Source organism: Myotis brandtii, unplaced genomic scaffold (genome assembly GCF_000412655.1).
Source record: "Myotis brandtii unplaced genomic scaffold, ASM41265v1 scaffold1038, whole genome shotgun sequence".
In the NCBI taxonomy this organism is placed as follows: Eukaryota; Metazoa; Chordata; class Mammalia; order Chiroptera; family Vespertilionidae; genus Myotis; species Myotis brandtii.
In genome coordinates this window covers 784441-799612 of record NW_005353490.1, presented here as the reverse complement: position 1 = coordinate 799612, position 15172 = coordinate 784441, and the positions used below count along the sequence as shown (strand labels likewise).

Genomic DNA, 15172 nt, shown 5'->3' with positions numbered 1-15172 from the left:
CCGGGCTGCCCGCAGCCCCTGGGGCTGGTCCTGCGAAAGCGACGCGGGTTGTGGCGGTATTGCCTGAAGATACAGAACAGGTCCCAATCCCTACGGTTTTTCCATGGAAATTGCTGATACGTGCAGCTATTGTTGGGCATTTTGCTGTTTTCTTCTTCCTCTTCGTGTGTGTGTGTGTGTGTGTGTGTGTGTAAGTTTTCTACCAGTACTTGGAAAATGTAGCCTTGTACAAAGAGAGCATGAAGGCTTAGAGTCATTCAAGGATTTCAGCTCTGACAAGGAGCCAACAGAAGCTCAAAGTTTGGACGCATTCTGTGAAAACTGCGCAGTTACAAACCTTAATTTGAGGATAAAATTCTCTTTCTAGAAAAAAGAGTTAAAGGAAGAGAAATCTGAACATTCTGAACAAGATGAATTGATGGTGGATATTTCAAAAAGGGTACAGTCCTTAGAAGACGAATAGAAATCACTCAAATTGAAGCCAAAACAACCTTCAAAATATTTCAAGTGGCCCTAACCAGTTTGGCTCAGTGGATAGAGCGTCAGCCTGCGGACTGAAAGGTCCCAGGTTTGATTCCAGTCAAGGGCATGTACCTTGGTTGCAGGCACATCCCCAGTGGGAGGTGTGCAGGAGGCAGCTGATCGATGTTTCTCTCCCATCGATGTTTCTAACTCTCTATCCCTCTCCCTTCCTCTCTGTAAAAAAATCAATAAAATATATTTAAAAAAATATTTCAAGTGAATGAAGAATGACTTAAGATAGCCCTGGCCAGTTTTGCTCAGTGGTTAGAGTGTCAGCCCTCAGACCCAAAGGTCGTGGGTTCAATGCCCAGTCAAGAGCATATACCTCAGTTGCAGGTTCGATCCCCAACCCTGGTAGGGGTGCATGGAGGAGGCAACCAATCCACGTGTCTCTCCTCCTCCTCCCTCCCTTTCATTTGTCCCTCCTTCCTCCCTTCCACTCTCTCTAGAAATCAATGGAAAAAATATCCTCGGATGAGGATTAAAAAAAAAGAAGAAGAATGACTTAAGATAGATATAAAAGATGCATTGAGTGAAAATTCCCAACTTCAGGAAAGCCAGAAACAGCTTTTACAAGAAGCTGAAGAATGGAAAGAACAATAATGTTTGAACACTCTAAAATACATGCAAAATAAGTTCTTTGTGATAAAGAAAAATAGATCAAGTCTTTGACTGAACACTTGCTAAAGATGCAAGATGGGCTGCTGTGCTTGCAGAAGACCTAATGGATGATAACTTGGACTTGGAAATGAAGCGTGATTCAGAGAATGATTCAGCACTCTTCCGTAATCAACCAAAAGGAGCTCTGAAGAAGCTGATTCATGCTGCTACCTTAAAGGCTTCTGTATAAACCCTAGAAGGTGAAAGAAATCAAATATACGCTCAAGTAACTGAAGTAGTTAAAACAAAGGAAGAGCTTATAGGTTGTATTAAAAATCTCCAGACTGAGCAAGCATCTTTGCAGTCAGTAAATGAACATCTTGCAAACGAAAATTAAAAGCTTCAGCACAAATTAATGACTGGACTGTATCAAGAAAATGAAATATTTCACAGGAAATTAAAAGTAGAAGAAAATTACTGGTTAGAGAAAAAAGAAAAACTTCTAAAGCAGATGAAAAGACCAGCCATGCATCGGAAGAGCTGAAGACGGACAGAAGTGACCCGAAGACCTTGAAGAATTGGAGCCAACCCTTCATTCTTATCAAGAGCAGATTATTTCCCACAAGATAAAGGCACTGATAATTGGTTAGTGGGTTGGACTGAAAGAAACCTTGGTGACTTAAAGACAGGAAATTCTTTAAAAAAAATATTCCTGATTGCCCCCCCCCCCAGCCACTCCCACCCCTGAGGGCAACCCCCACTGCCCCAGTGTCTGTGTCCATTGGTAATGTTAATATGCATGCATACAAGTCCTTTGGTTGATCTCCCCACCCTCCTTTGTCTCTGGATCTATTTTTGTTCATCAGTTTATGTTGATCATTATATCCCACATATGAGTGAGATCATGTGATATTTATCTTTCTCCGACTGGCTTTTTTCTGCTTAGCACAATGCTGTCCAGGTCCATCCATGCTGTTGCAAATGGTAAAAGTTCCTTCTTTTTTATAGCAGCATAGATTCCATTGTGTAGATGTACCACTGTTTTTTAATCCACTCATCTGCTGATGGGCACTTAGGCTTATCCCAAGGAACCAGAAACACCAATCAGAAAGGATATATGCACCCCTATGTTCATAGCAGCACAGTTTACAATAGCTAAGATTTGGAAATAGCCTAAGACAGGAAATTCTTACCTCAGACAAAAATTAACTGAAACAGAGCTTAAATTTGAATGTTCAGAAAAAGATCCTTATGCCCTTGGCATTCTAAATACAGCATTTGGCAGAGACCATTCCCCATAAGAGCCCTCATTGGGTGAACCTTCATCTGAAACCAGAACTTTTCTCGCTCCTCCCACATTGTTGGAGGATCCACTCAGATTCTCACCTTTGCTTCGAGGTGGAGGAGGAAGAGGCTAAACAGGCCCAGGGAATCCTCAGAATCACTAGGTTACTAATGAGAGAGGAGAATCAAGAAAGCAGACATGAGTTCCCATCTGTGTTGATTCCGCCTTCAAATGAGCCTACTACTGAATGAACATCCAGAACCACAAGAAACATGACAATATTTTTGGTCTCTCTTCAAAAATAATTTTGATTTTCTCTCATTTTCAGTAATTGCAGTTACTTAAGTGATTATACTTATGCTTAAATTAGAACTTAATGGATTTATATTCTCAGGATAGTATTTTGTAAATAAAGATGACTTAAATATGGAAAAAATTAAATAAAACATTCAAAGAGTACTTAAGTTTATTAAATGACATTTTATTTTATTTTTAAAATATATTTTATTGATTTTTTTACAGAGAGGAAGGGAGAGGGATAGAGAGTTAGAAACATCAATGAGAGAGAAACATTGATCAGCTGCCTCCTACACACCTCCCACTGGGGATGTGCCTGCAACCAAGGTACATGCCCTTGACCGGAATCGAACCTGGGACCTTTCAGTCCGCAGGCCGACGCTCTATCCACTGAGCCAAACTGGTTAGGGCTTAAATGACATTTGAACCCATAGAGATAATTTTAATTCAGAAAAGGTAAAGTTAGTGGACAGCAAGCAAAAATGAACCATACTATTCCTTAGCTAAGGTGGGAAATTGCTTATTTCCATATTAACAAAGGTTAAATACCTAACCAGAGAAAAATACTCACCCTATATAATAAAAGGCTAATATGCAAATTGACTGAACCATGGAATGACCGGTCGCTATGACACTCACTGACCACCAGGGGGCAGATGCTCAACACAGGAGCTGCCCCCTAGTGGTCAGTGCACTCCCACAGGGGAGCGCCACTCAGCCAGAAGCCAGACTCAGCCTGGCCTGTGGGGAATTGGGCCAAAACCAGCTCTTCGACATCCCCTAAGGGCTCCCAGACTGCGAGAGGGCACAGGCTGGGCTGAGGGACCCCCCCCGCAGTGCACAAATTTTGTGCACCGGACCTCTAGTTATGATAAAAGCAGATTTATCATGAAAAAACACTTGGTAGATAATATAAGAAAAATTTTAGTCCATTACCATAATTTGCACAAAATGCCACGTTAATTGGCTATGAATAAAGGGCATTCCTTTGAACATTTTAGAAGACAAAGCAATTTGAAGGGGACTTCCTTTGCATAATGAATATTCTATATAAGTCATACATAAAACCAAGCAATTATAGGTGTCTGGATTTCACAGTGAAGATAGGAACAAGACATGGTTGCCCCTTGTCCTTTTCTTTTTCTAAACATTTTTATTAATTTCAGAAAGGAAGGGAGAGGGAAAGAGAGATGGGAACATCAATGTTTGGGAAGTAATTAGGGTTAGATGCAGTCATGACAGTGGGACCCCATGATGGGATTAGTGCCCTTATAAGACACCAGAGAGCCCCTCTCCCCTCTCCTCTCTCCTCTCTCTCTCTCCATGTAAGAGGAGGTCATTATGAGCAGACAGCAAATGGCAGCTGCCTAAAAGCCAAGAGAAGAGGCCTCAGGGAAAACCTACCTTTCCAGCACCTTGATCTTGTACTTCCCAGCTTCCAGAACGGAGAAATAAAATTCTGTTATTTTAGTCATCCAGTCTACGGTATTTTGTAATTACCTGAGCTGGCTAAAACACTCAAATTTAGAAGTGAAGGAACAAGGTTTGGACTTAGGTCTGCCTATTCTATTACTTCAAGTATCCAATCTATTTGCTCATCTACATTAAATGTACATACAGGGTACATAGGGAAACAAGTTGGTTCAGTGCTCGTCAGCTGTGAAACACAATGTTTCTAATGAGCTCAGTCTGCAGATGAATCACTCTTGCTAAGAACAAAATCAATGAGTGAAGTAAGTTGTTTAGGAAGACACTGATGTAATGCAATGAATTTTTCACTAACCTTCAGACATTGGTAATTTTACAGCACTTTATACATGACAGACAATCACAAAAAATAAGTTAAGTGGACATTATTTGATGGAACTTAGCATTCAAAACTTTAAAACCATAGAAATGTGAATTTCATATAAATATGAAGATTGTATTAGAAAATGGGAAGATTGAGTTTGGTGCTTGGGTTACATATCTGGTCTGTGATATAATTCATGTCTAACATGAAATAGTCAACTTTTAGGAAGGACTTGTTGACACCAATTGTTCTGTCAGTGTAAACAGCTATAGAGACCGGAGAGAATGTTCTATTTTATCCCATGCATTATGCATGCACAACATACATAATGCAACTGACTGCTCTGCCAGACTCTGGCCTCTGTCTTTCCTTCTTCTTAACATAACCTTAATGTTGTTCAAGTATGGCCCACCCCCACAAAGCTGTGTGCTTAAGAGATGCTGCTGCCTCATCACCCACCACACCCCAGGGGTGAATTGCAGTTAGTCAAGGCAAGTGGTCTTATTTCCTTTGGTGGTAATTGGTTTGCCAGGAGATGACTCTGTGAGCCAGTTCTGGCCAGGAGACAGGAAGATACCAACTGAGTTAAGGATGTGAACGCCAGTCCTGCTTCCAATGCCATTCTGCCTCACATCAGAAGTAATCACAGGTTTTGACTATCAATCAAATTCGTAAGATACAATAGACTTTATTCTAATACTTCATGTATTAATCTTAGAGAGGGATACAAGACAGGCAAACTGAGTGTACAGTTTCGTCATGTCATCAGGAGGCTCAGGGGCTACCCAGGTATACTGGCTTCTTGGCCCGCCTGACCCACCTGTGGCCTGTACAGGTGCTAAGGAAGATGGGGTGCACGGATGCACTTGCCAGGAGTCTCAGCAGTGTTTATCCGGGGGCCAGCTCACCGCTCTCTGTGCAGGTGCAGTTCCGCAGATGGGGGATTTCGGAGCAGATAAGGCAGACAATCAGCTTCCAGCACAAAGCATTCTTCTCTAGCCGCACATGGTAGTTGCCAAGGAAACAGTGCTGCGAGAAGGCAGCTCCAAGGTCACCTTCCCAGAGAGGTGTAAATCTGTTTGGAGACCCAGGCCTGATGTTACTCCCTTTTCACAGGAAAAACTTCGCTGAGGCTTCAAGGAACGGTTTCCAGGCTCTTAAGAAGGGAAGCAAACCCGCCCCCCCCCCAAAAAAAAAGCAAGTCTTGTTCCTCCAGACATTTTTGTATCTGAGGTGGATGCTTGGACTATATCTTCCTGGTGCATTTAGTTTCCCAAGCTCCACTGTAAGACATCTATTTTCACAATTTCTCCACTTTCCTCAAACCTCTTCCCCAGTTCTTACTGTCAATTGATTTCTTGCTTCCTACTTAACTAAGAAAATAGGAGCAATCAGAGAACGTCTACACTTTCCCACCATCACATACCAAAAACTATTTCCTTTTTTACCCATATCCTCCACTCCCCTCTTCTTACTACGGATATATTGTCCACACTCCACTCTAAGGCCACACCCTCTACCTGTGCTTTAGCTCTTATGCCCACTCATCTATTTAAGGACATCACTTTAGCATCTGTAAACCCCCCTCTTCCCTAGTTGATCATCCATCAGCATAAAGCCTTTAGTATTTCCTTTTCTTTTTATCCTCGCCTGAAGATATGCTTTGTTTTTTTTAGAGAGGATGGGAGACAGGGAGAGAGAGAGAGAGAGAGAGAGAGAGGGAGAAACATTGATTGGTTGCCTCCCTTATGCGCCCTGACCAGGGATCCAACCTGCAGAGTAGTTTTGTGCCCTGACCAGGAATCGAATCCACAACCTTTTGGTGTATGGGATGACGTTCCACCAACTGAGCCACAGATAGGGCTGTATTTCCTACCTTAAAAATCTCTCACTTGACCCCACATCCTACTCCAGCTATGGCCCATTTTTCTACTCCCCATTATAGCAAAACACCCCAAAGGAGTTTTCTATACTGTTGTCTCCAATTATTCTAGTCTTATTATTATTCTTGTTTTATTTTGAGGGAACATTTATTAAAGCTGGGGACAGTGAAATAAGGAAGGGCTTAGCAAAGAAGCAACAGGAGAGCCTAGACGGGGCTGCTAGCTCACTGGGAAGCAGAGGAAACAGGAATCAGGGGATTAGTCCGGGAAGAGCTGCACTACCCATTGCTCCCCTGGTTGCAAGTCTCCGGGGATCCCTTAGAGTTTAGGAGATGCATGCCTGTGGAGGAAGAGCATGCCTGGTCATAATTTTCTGAATGGAGTTTTCTATTACTTGTAACCCAAGTTATCTTAAACATTATAACTTCATAAACTCGGCAATCTTTTTTCCATTGGATATTGGTTATTACTATGACTCAAGATTATTAAATTGGGAGCAAGAGAGTTTCAATATGAGAAATCTGTCACTGAAATAGCAACATGTTGGAATACCTTTCAAATATGACCTGATTAAAGAAATGCTCATATCTAAATGTGAGCAAGGATGTTACTTCTTGAATTTAATATCTGCATATTTTCTCATAACTGAGTTATTTACTTATCTTAACCTGGGACAACATTAGAGATTATACTTCAAGACATACTGTAGCTCATACTGTTATATTATCTTCGAAATCCAACTGTATACTTTGTCAATCCTTTGAACACTAAATGCTTTTTAAATATTTATCAACAAGAAAAATACTAATTGTACAAAATTAGAACATTTAAGTTATTTAGATACTAGTGGTGTATTAAATGAGGTATTTTTAAATGAGGTTCAAAATCCTATTATTTTTATTATACATCTTTTTTATTATATGTATTTATTATATAACTAATAGCTGCTTTAGTTCATAAGCAATCTCAATTGCATAATGTTACAATTTCTCTTAAAAAATAAACCTGAAATTTTATGACGTTTTCTATGCATGAGCATATTGAACTGTGGCAATAGCTTGCTGAGGTCAGTAGGGCAAAACCAAGTCTTCTGTGTGTTTTTTTTAAAGAGATGGGGAATAGTAAAGTGCTTATGATAAAAACTGGGTTATGAAAAAGATTCTAAAAGGCCGTCGCAATGCAAGTGAAGCTCACAATTCTAAATTTAGACACAAAAGATCTTGTCTTTGGGAGTCCAAAGTACAACTGCACAGATACAGAATGGCGTAACAATAGCACTTGTAGAAAACAGGCAAGGTGGTGAGTGGGCAGTTACACTGTCTCCTAAAAAAGATGCTAACATCTTGGACTGAACGGAAAATGTAGTTTTTGTGCTTGCCCAGCATTTCCTGAGCATCGCACCTGCCTTGCCTTGCACAGAGTAAGCAGCTGTCAGACAAGGGAAGTACTTAGACGGTGGAGGTGGTTGTTCTTTCCACTCATTTTGGGCACTGCCTACATAAGAGTTTCTCCAGGGAACCGGGAGGGAACACTTGAAGGAGCAGGGAAGACTGCCTGGGCGCAGCCTCAGGGGATACAGTTTGCTGTTTAAGGCTGCATGAACCTGAAGACTCAAACTATGGTCAGTGAACGGAACCACAGGAAAATAGATTGCATTCCAATACATAGGCAGAAATTTGTCATGGTAAAAACTACCAAAATTGGAAGAGCCATGAGAAAGGAAAAGGAGCTAAGCACTTTTTTATACTGTGTGTGAGTTACTCATTGCTGCATAATAAGTTACCCCAAAACTCAGCGGCTTTAAACAACACACACTTATCACCTCCCAGTGTCCATGGGTCAGGGATCCAGGTGCGGCTTTGCTGGGCTTTCGGCTTCAGGGTTTCTCACTGCTGCAATCAAAGGGCCCACTAGGGCTGCAGTCACTTCAGGACTCACCTGAGGCGGAACCACTTCCAAGCTCACTTAACAGTTGGGCAGGACTTTTCCTCACTTAACATACCCAGGGCCTCAGTTCTTAGCTGGCTGTGGTTTGGAGGCAGCCCTCTCCATCAAAGCAAGTACTTGAGAAGATCCAGGGAAAGAATACCAGCAAAACGGAAGAAAATGGACAGACATGAGAACTTTTTAGGGATTCAATCTAAATTGAGATAGGTACTAAGGATGAGTCCAAGATTTATTGTGTGTGCAACTGGATAGAAGGATGGTGCCAGTTCACATGAGATCAGCATACAAGAGAACTGGGTTTAGGGAGGGGAGGAACATGAATTGGGTTTTTAACATATTATATTGAAGTGCCTTTGTGATACCAACTGGGAGACAATGAAGTGGATATGAAACTCAGAGAACTGGCCTGAAGATTTGAATTTGTGACACTATTTAGGTCGTGATCTGTAGCTCATACTGTTATATTATTGACCTCCTAGAGGCCCAATGCACGAAAATTTGAGCAAGAGTAGGCCTTCCTTCCCCCAGCTGCCGGCACTGGCTTCCCTTCAGCACCTGGGACCCAGGCTTCCCTCCTCCAGCCACCCACAGGCTCCCGGGACCTGGGCTGGTTTCCCTCCAGCCCTGGCCTCCTCAGGAAGTATGTCTGGAATGACATCTGGAAGACATCTGGTCTAATTAGCATATTACCCTTTTATTATTATAAATGTGACAGTTAATCTGACCTATTTAGTTGTTCGTTTGCAAGGATCCCAGCCTAGAACTAAATAAGGTGGAGTTTAACATAAACATTTGCTGTTAAACTTACTACTCCCTTCCAATTGCATTCCCCATACACCTTATTTCAAAAACATCTTGACAGATAAAGAATAAGGGTTCAAGAATAGTATGTGGCATCCCACGATCTCCACCTCCTGGTATTCATGCCTTTGGGTTATTCCTTTCCAAGTGTAGACAGGACCTGACTTGCTTCTACCCTGTAGAATACAGCGAAATCATGCAAGTCAATTATGTGATTGTATGACTTCATATGAGACAGTCTGGTAGGCTGCCTGGAGCTAGAGATTCCCTTTGCTGGCTTGATGAAGTAAGCGAGCCGCTGAGGGAGCCCATGCGGCGAGAAACCAGGGGTGACCACTAGTTGCTGAGGGCAGACGTCAGCCAACTGCCAGCAAGAAACTGAAGCCATCAGTTCCACAGCTATAAGGAAATGAATTCTACCAGCAACTGGATGAGCTTTGGCAGCCGGTTCTCCCCCAGTTGAGCCTGCAGATGAAATCACCTGGCTGGCACCTTGATTGTGGACTTGTGACCAAGGGCAGAGAGCCTAGCTAAGCTGTGCCCTAACTGCTGACCCACAGAAACTGTGAGGTAATAAATGTGTGTGTGTTTTAAGCCTCTAAATTTGAGGTAATTTGTAAGGCAATATAGAAACCTAAGTAATACTTAAGCTTTTATTTATCTCGATTTTTAAACATGCTAACCTTTTTGTGCTGCAAGACAGTTGCCTGCTTGTTTTGTTTTATAGGCTTTATTTATGCAAACTCATTTTGAATCAGAAACAAGCTGTTTCATGTGAGTATTAGGAGCATAAAATGTCACAGAGAGGTGAAAAACTTAGCCCAAAATGGCAAGCTTTATTACTAAAGATAATCCCACTAGATTTAGAGAATAAATTTAGATAAATCTAGAATTAAAAAGCTAGAGCTGGAAAAAGACTAGCAAACCAGGTATTAGAGATTCATGTATTTATATTCTCATCGGTAGAAAATATAATTACAATGTGGTCTCATGTTTTTGTAATGAGCAAAACCCAAAGTGATGTGTAATTGTTGCAAGGTCGATGTATAAAGCTTCTTGGAACTAAAACAACTAGTCATGACTGCTTAGAGTGGATATGGAAAAAACCTATGTCTAGACAAAATGAGTTAACTTGCAGGAAGGGAAACCACACTTTAAGATAGGTATGTGTCACTTAAGGTTTTCCCTTTGGCTTAATTTTCATTTTGAAAAGTTATAGGAAATCCTAAAGTTTCTGAGTTGTAGACATACAAAATTGCGAGAATAACTTATCTTTAGAGTTTCTGGCAGAGAAGCAAGTCACTAATCCACAATAGAGGCAATTTGATAAAATGGGACAATTTGATAAAGTAACTTGCATTAAAAACGTTTCAAATGATATGCGATTGTAAACGAACATTTTCTTCAAATACTTGTATCTCCTATTTGGTTGGCAGGGCAGATTGATCAAAATTAGGTTTAGATTCACTAATAAAGAACCAGTCTGCATCAACAGAATAAAGTTTCATTCAAGCAGTATATAAAATAATTAAGTTTTACTTTTCCAAAATTGCAGTAGCAAATCAGTTCAAAGGTCATTGCTTTCTCAGTTTTCCACTTAATTCCAAGGCTCATATTTGCTCTGGGGTGAGATGATTTCATTGTTCATTTAATATAAACAAACTGTGTTGTCCAAAAGCTCAGTTCTTGGCTGCCTTCCCGCTACACTCACTCCCTGTGAGAACTTATCCTGCTGGAGGGACTTAAAGACCACCTATATACTATTTTTTTCAGCCCCAGTGAACTCCGAATTTCTATATACACCTGCCTACTGAACATATCTATGTGTATATACGTATCTACTGGGTCTCAGGTTTAGCAAACCTAAAACCACAACTCCAGATCACCACTACAAACCTGCTCTTCCAGCTTCTTCAGCTCAGCAAAGTGCACCCCCTTTTCCCAGGAGTTTCTTTTTTTTTTTTTTTTTTAAATCCTCACCCACGGATAGTTTTTCCATTGATTTTTAGAGGGAGGGAGGGAGGAAGGAGTGTGTGTGTGTAGGAGAGAGGGGAGAGGGCAAGAGAAAGAGAGAGAGACATTGATTGCTTGCCTCCTGTACACACCCTGCCGGGAACTAGGAATTGAACCTGCAAACCAAGTCCGTGCCCTTGATCAGTAGCCCCTTACCCCTTCAGTGCTCGGGTTAACACTCTAACCACTGAGCACCACTGGCCAGGACCCCAGGAGTTACTCTTGACCTTTCTTGTTCCCCTACTCCACAGACACATGGAATTCATTAAGTCTTCTCAGTTCTACCTATAAAATTCCAAGGCTCAAATTTGCTCTGGGGTGAGATGATTTCATTGTTCATTTAACATAAACAAACTGTGTTGTCCAAAAGCTGTGTATACATTTTTGTGCCCCCAAAAATATATACACACTTTAACAGCTTAGCTCAATTTTGAAAATTAAATGTATTTTAATGAATACTGCCTTTATAATCATTCAAAGTGTGTGTATACATTTTTGGGACACCCTATATATCCCAAATCCTACCACTTTAGACACCTCTACCCCTACAATGTAGTGTGACTACACCTGCTTTTGGTTAGATGATGGCAATAGCCTCCCCCGACCCCCAGACCAGAGGTTTTCAACTTTTTCATCTCATGGCACATAAACTAATTACTAAAATTCTGTGACACACCTAAAAACATATTTTTTGCCAATCTGAGAAAAAGAAAAGCTACAATTTTGATTCACACTGGACAGCTATTATTTTGTTGGCTGCTGTCATTTTTTTAAATTTTACTATCTAAGGGAAAAGAGGTCAGTACCCGATTAAATAGTATTGTATGTTTTTAGAATTCGTGCGGCACACCAGTTGAAAATTGCTGCCCTAGACTATTCTCAACATGAGAGAATTATTGATGAAAGAGAAATCAGCTCTAACCAGTCCTCTGGCTTCCCATCAAGCTCAGGATAAGATGCAAATGCCTTTCCAGAAGATACAAAGCACCCCACATTGTCTTCAATACTTGTTTACTCCTTCAGAATCTGAGTCATTTCAGGAAGGCATTTACCTTATTCTTGTCTTATTCACTACTATAGTATCTCCAGTGTCTACAGCAGTGCCCAGCACATCATACACTCAATATTCATGGGATGAACTAATTTTTGTTACAATACAGATGAGCATTAAGAGGCCCTTACCTGGCTGCAACAAAACTTTTAAATTTAAGGGTTTGATTTCTTAATCAGCATAATTTTAGACTAGTATCCTTTAAAACATGAGTTATGCCCAGCCTGTGTGGCTCAGTGGTTGAGTGAGGACCTATGAACCAGGTCATAGTTCAATTTTTGGCCAGGGCACAGACTAGGGTTGTGGGCTCTATCCCCAGTGTGGGGTGTGCAGGAGGTGGCTGATCAATGATTCTCTTATCACTGATGTTTCTATTTTTCCCTTTCTGAAATCAATAAAAATATATTAATAAAAACAAAAAAAACAAAAACGAGCTATTATTTTACCTTTCATAGTAACTCTGGATGATGATTCTAGAGGTGTAAACTCTTGAATAAAATTTCAAATCATAAAGACAAATATATTTTATGCTTTATGATGACTGCTCCACTGTTGTAGCTCTTAATACATAGAAAAACAGCCTTTAATGAGAGGGCTGACAAATGGGCAGAGGAAAGAGCATGTGCAAAAGAAAAGTGAGGGTTGAAAAAGCAGTATATTTGCTGTACCAGCAAGTATTTTGGAATGGTTCTAAAATATACTTGGAGGTAAAGATGGAGAGCACAAAGGGCCCTAACACACCTGGCTAAGGATCCACACAGCAGGCAACCACAATCTCTTCTCTTCTCCTATCTGCATTTTAGAAAGCTTCCTGTGGTGAATATGAAGGATGATGGGAGGCTGTGGTAGAGGCCACAACCAGACTGGAGGCAGAGAGAGACAAGTTTAAAAGACTCCAGAGCAATCCCGGCAAAACACTATGGTATGGTTAGGAAGAGGTCCCTTTGGGCTCCGGGCTGGAATGTGCAGCTTCGAGGCCTCCTTGTGTCTTCTCTACTCCAGGGCAGCCTGAGTGACTGACAGTTGGCAAACTATCATTGATTTTTGTAGATGTTTCTTTCTGTAGATCTTTGGTATCCCATTATCTATGGAAGTCTCATTCTTACTCCCGACCCATTTTATTAGCCTGAAATGAAGTCATTAATCAGTTGTTTATTACGGGTGTCAACTTTAGCAAGACGTCACACAGCCTAAGCTGGTCCGGTAATAGTCATGTGTTCTCTGATGACAAGGTCCTCAGGATGTGTTGGTAGCGGTGGGAGGGGACAGGGGCACGTGCAGGTTCACAAATGCTCTGTGACACATAACCATCTCCTTTTTCAAAACATGCAAAGACGCTTCTTCTCTTTCAAAAGTTTGTGTCCCTTGGTGGACTACTCAAATAATTCCTGAGGCCAGGAGCCAGATGATATATCTGTCTTGCCTTTAAGTAAAACTACTTGTTTAAAGGAAAACCGTTGCCAAGAACTCTAATGCTCAATTTAGGAACATTTAAACCCTTCTCCAACCTCTTCTACTTCTGCTCCAATCAGTCCCTCCAACCTTAGGCAATCCTAATCTTTAGTTCTGAATCAGACTGCTTTTAACAATCAGGCACAGTAATGTACTTACTCTACTTCCACTTGCCTTATCTTTTTTTTTCACTTGCCTTATCTTTTTTGAAGAATACTTCTCTCAAAATCTATAAAAAGGAAACCATGACCAGGGATTAAGTGTCCATAATATCTATTTTTATTACGAAAACATTAAATTTTGACACATTGCTTCATTTGCTTTTTAAAAATCTATTATCTGACTTAAATCTATTCAGCAAAAATGCCAATAAATTACATAAATCATAGTTTGGGTCTTTTTAACACTAGGAACATAATATGTTTTATAATAATCAAACAACAATATTAAATCTGAGTTGTGTGAGTGGTTAACTTGTATTTTAACATTTAGCTTAAAACCAAAACCAACCACATGCTCATACACTGTTGCAAAAGTTGCTCAGAAGCGCTTTCCTTATGGCTGTGTCAGTATCCTTCTCAGTCTTCGCTGAGGCACAGAATGCAGCGTATCAGGTGTCAAGGCACTCATTCTAAACTGTCCTGTCCTGCTCAACACAGGAGCAGTACTGGATGGAGGGCTGATGATATATTATTCCCCCATCTCCTGCCCACACTATCTTGCCTTTAAGTAACTTAATTTCTTTAAAAGGAAATCATTACCTAAGAACTCCAATACTGAATTTAGAAACAGTGATTCCAATACACATTAAATCTAATGTGTTAGTACTTAAAGTCACAAATTCTGAAAAGTGAAAATAATAGACAAAGACAGAACTTATGTAACCAATGAACTACGGCAAATGGTATTGCCATCATATGCCTTAAAATGGTATATTTTTGGTGTCTGGAGCTCTTTAAAAATTATATTTTGGGACAGCTCAGATGAATTTCAATAAAGGATGTGTGTTCTGCATAAAGTTAAGAGTTTTAAGGGTTTTCAACATGGGAGGCGTTGTTTAAAAAAATACATTGATAGTCTTATTAGTGAATGTTTCCCACTTGGTTTAAGTTTTATTGTGGACGCAAACCAAAGCACTCTCTTAAGACTCCATGTTCAAAGTTACGATTAGATCTCTATCATTCCTAGAAAATTTAAAGCTAGTTATCACCCTGGCTCTTGTCATCATCTTCATCTTCATCATCCTCATCATCTTGGTCTATAGATTCAAGTTCATCCTCTTCTTCCTCCTAATTAGAAAATAAACATTTAACATTATGAAGATTTCTCACTTCACATTCAATACATAATATATCTATTGATAAATTCTTTATTCCCATAAGTATACCAGATTATACACTATCTGATTTCCTTGCTTTAATGCTTAAGGCTCCTGCCATTCATTCATTTCAAATTCTTTATTGTTTAATGTATTACATAAGTACCCCCCCCCCCCCCCCCCCCTCGCCCCCCCTCCCCCTCCCGCCCTT

General features: G+C 40.5%; 1 protein-coding gene and 1 pseudogene across 6 annotated transcripts in view; one reads left to right on the top strand and one right to left on the bottom strand.

The window, feature by feature from the left end:
• The window catches only part of LOC102244449, a 16169-nt pseudogene extending 13560 nt beyond the window's left edge, over nucleotides 1-2609 (top strand).
• Nucleotides 2610-13899: 11290 nt separating this feature from the next.
• USO1 (USO1 vesicle transport factor) overlaps nucleotides 13900-15172 on the bottom strand; it is a 79616-nt gene continuing 78343 nt past the window's right edge. For all 6 annotated transcript variants that reach the window (XM_005856638.2, XM_005856635.2, XM_005856637.2 and 3 more), the window contains one exon: nucleotides 13900-14932. In XM_005856638.2, coding sequence (XP_005856700.1) covers nucleotides 14843-14932 — 90 coding nt within the window. In that variant the 3' untranslated portion in view covers nucleotides 13900-14842. The remainder of the gene's footprint in view (nucleotides 14933-15172) is intronic.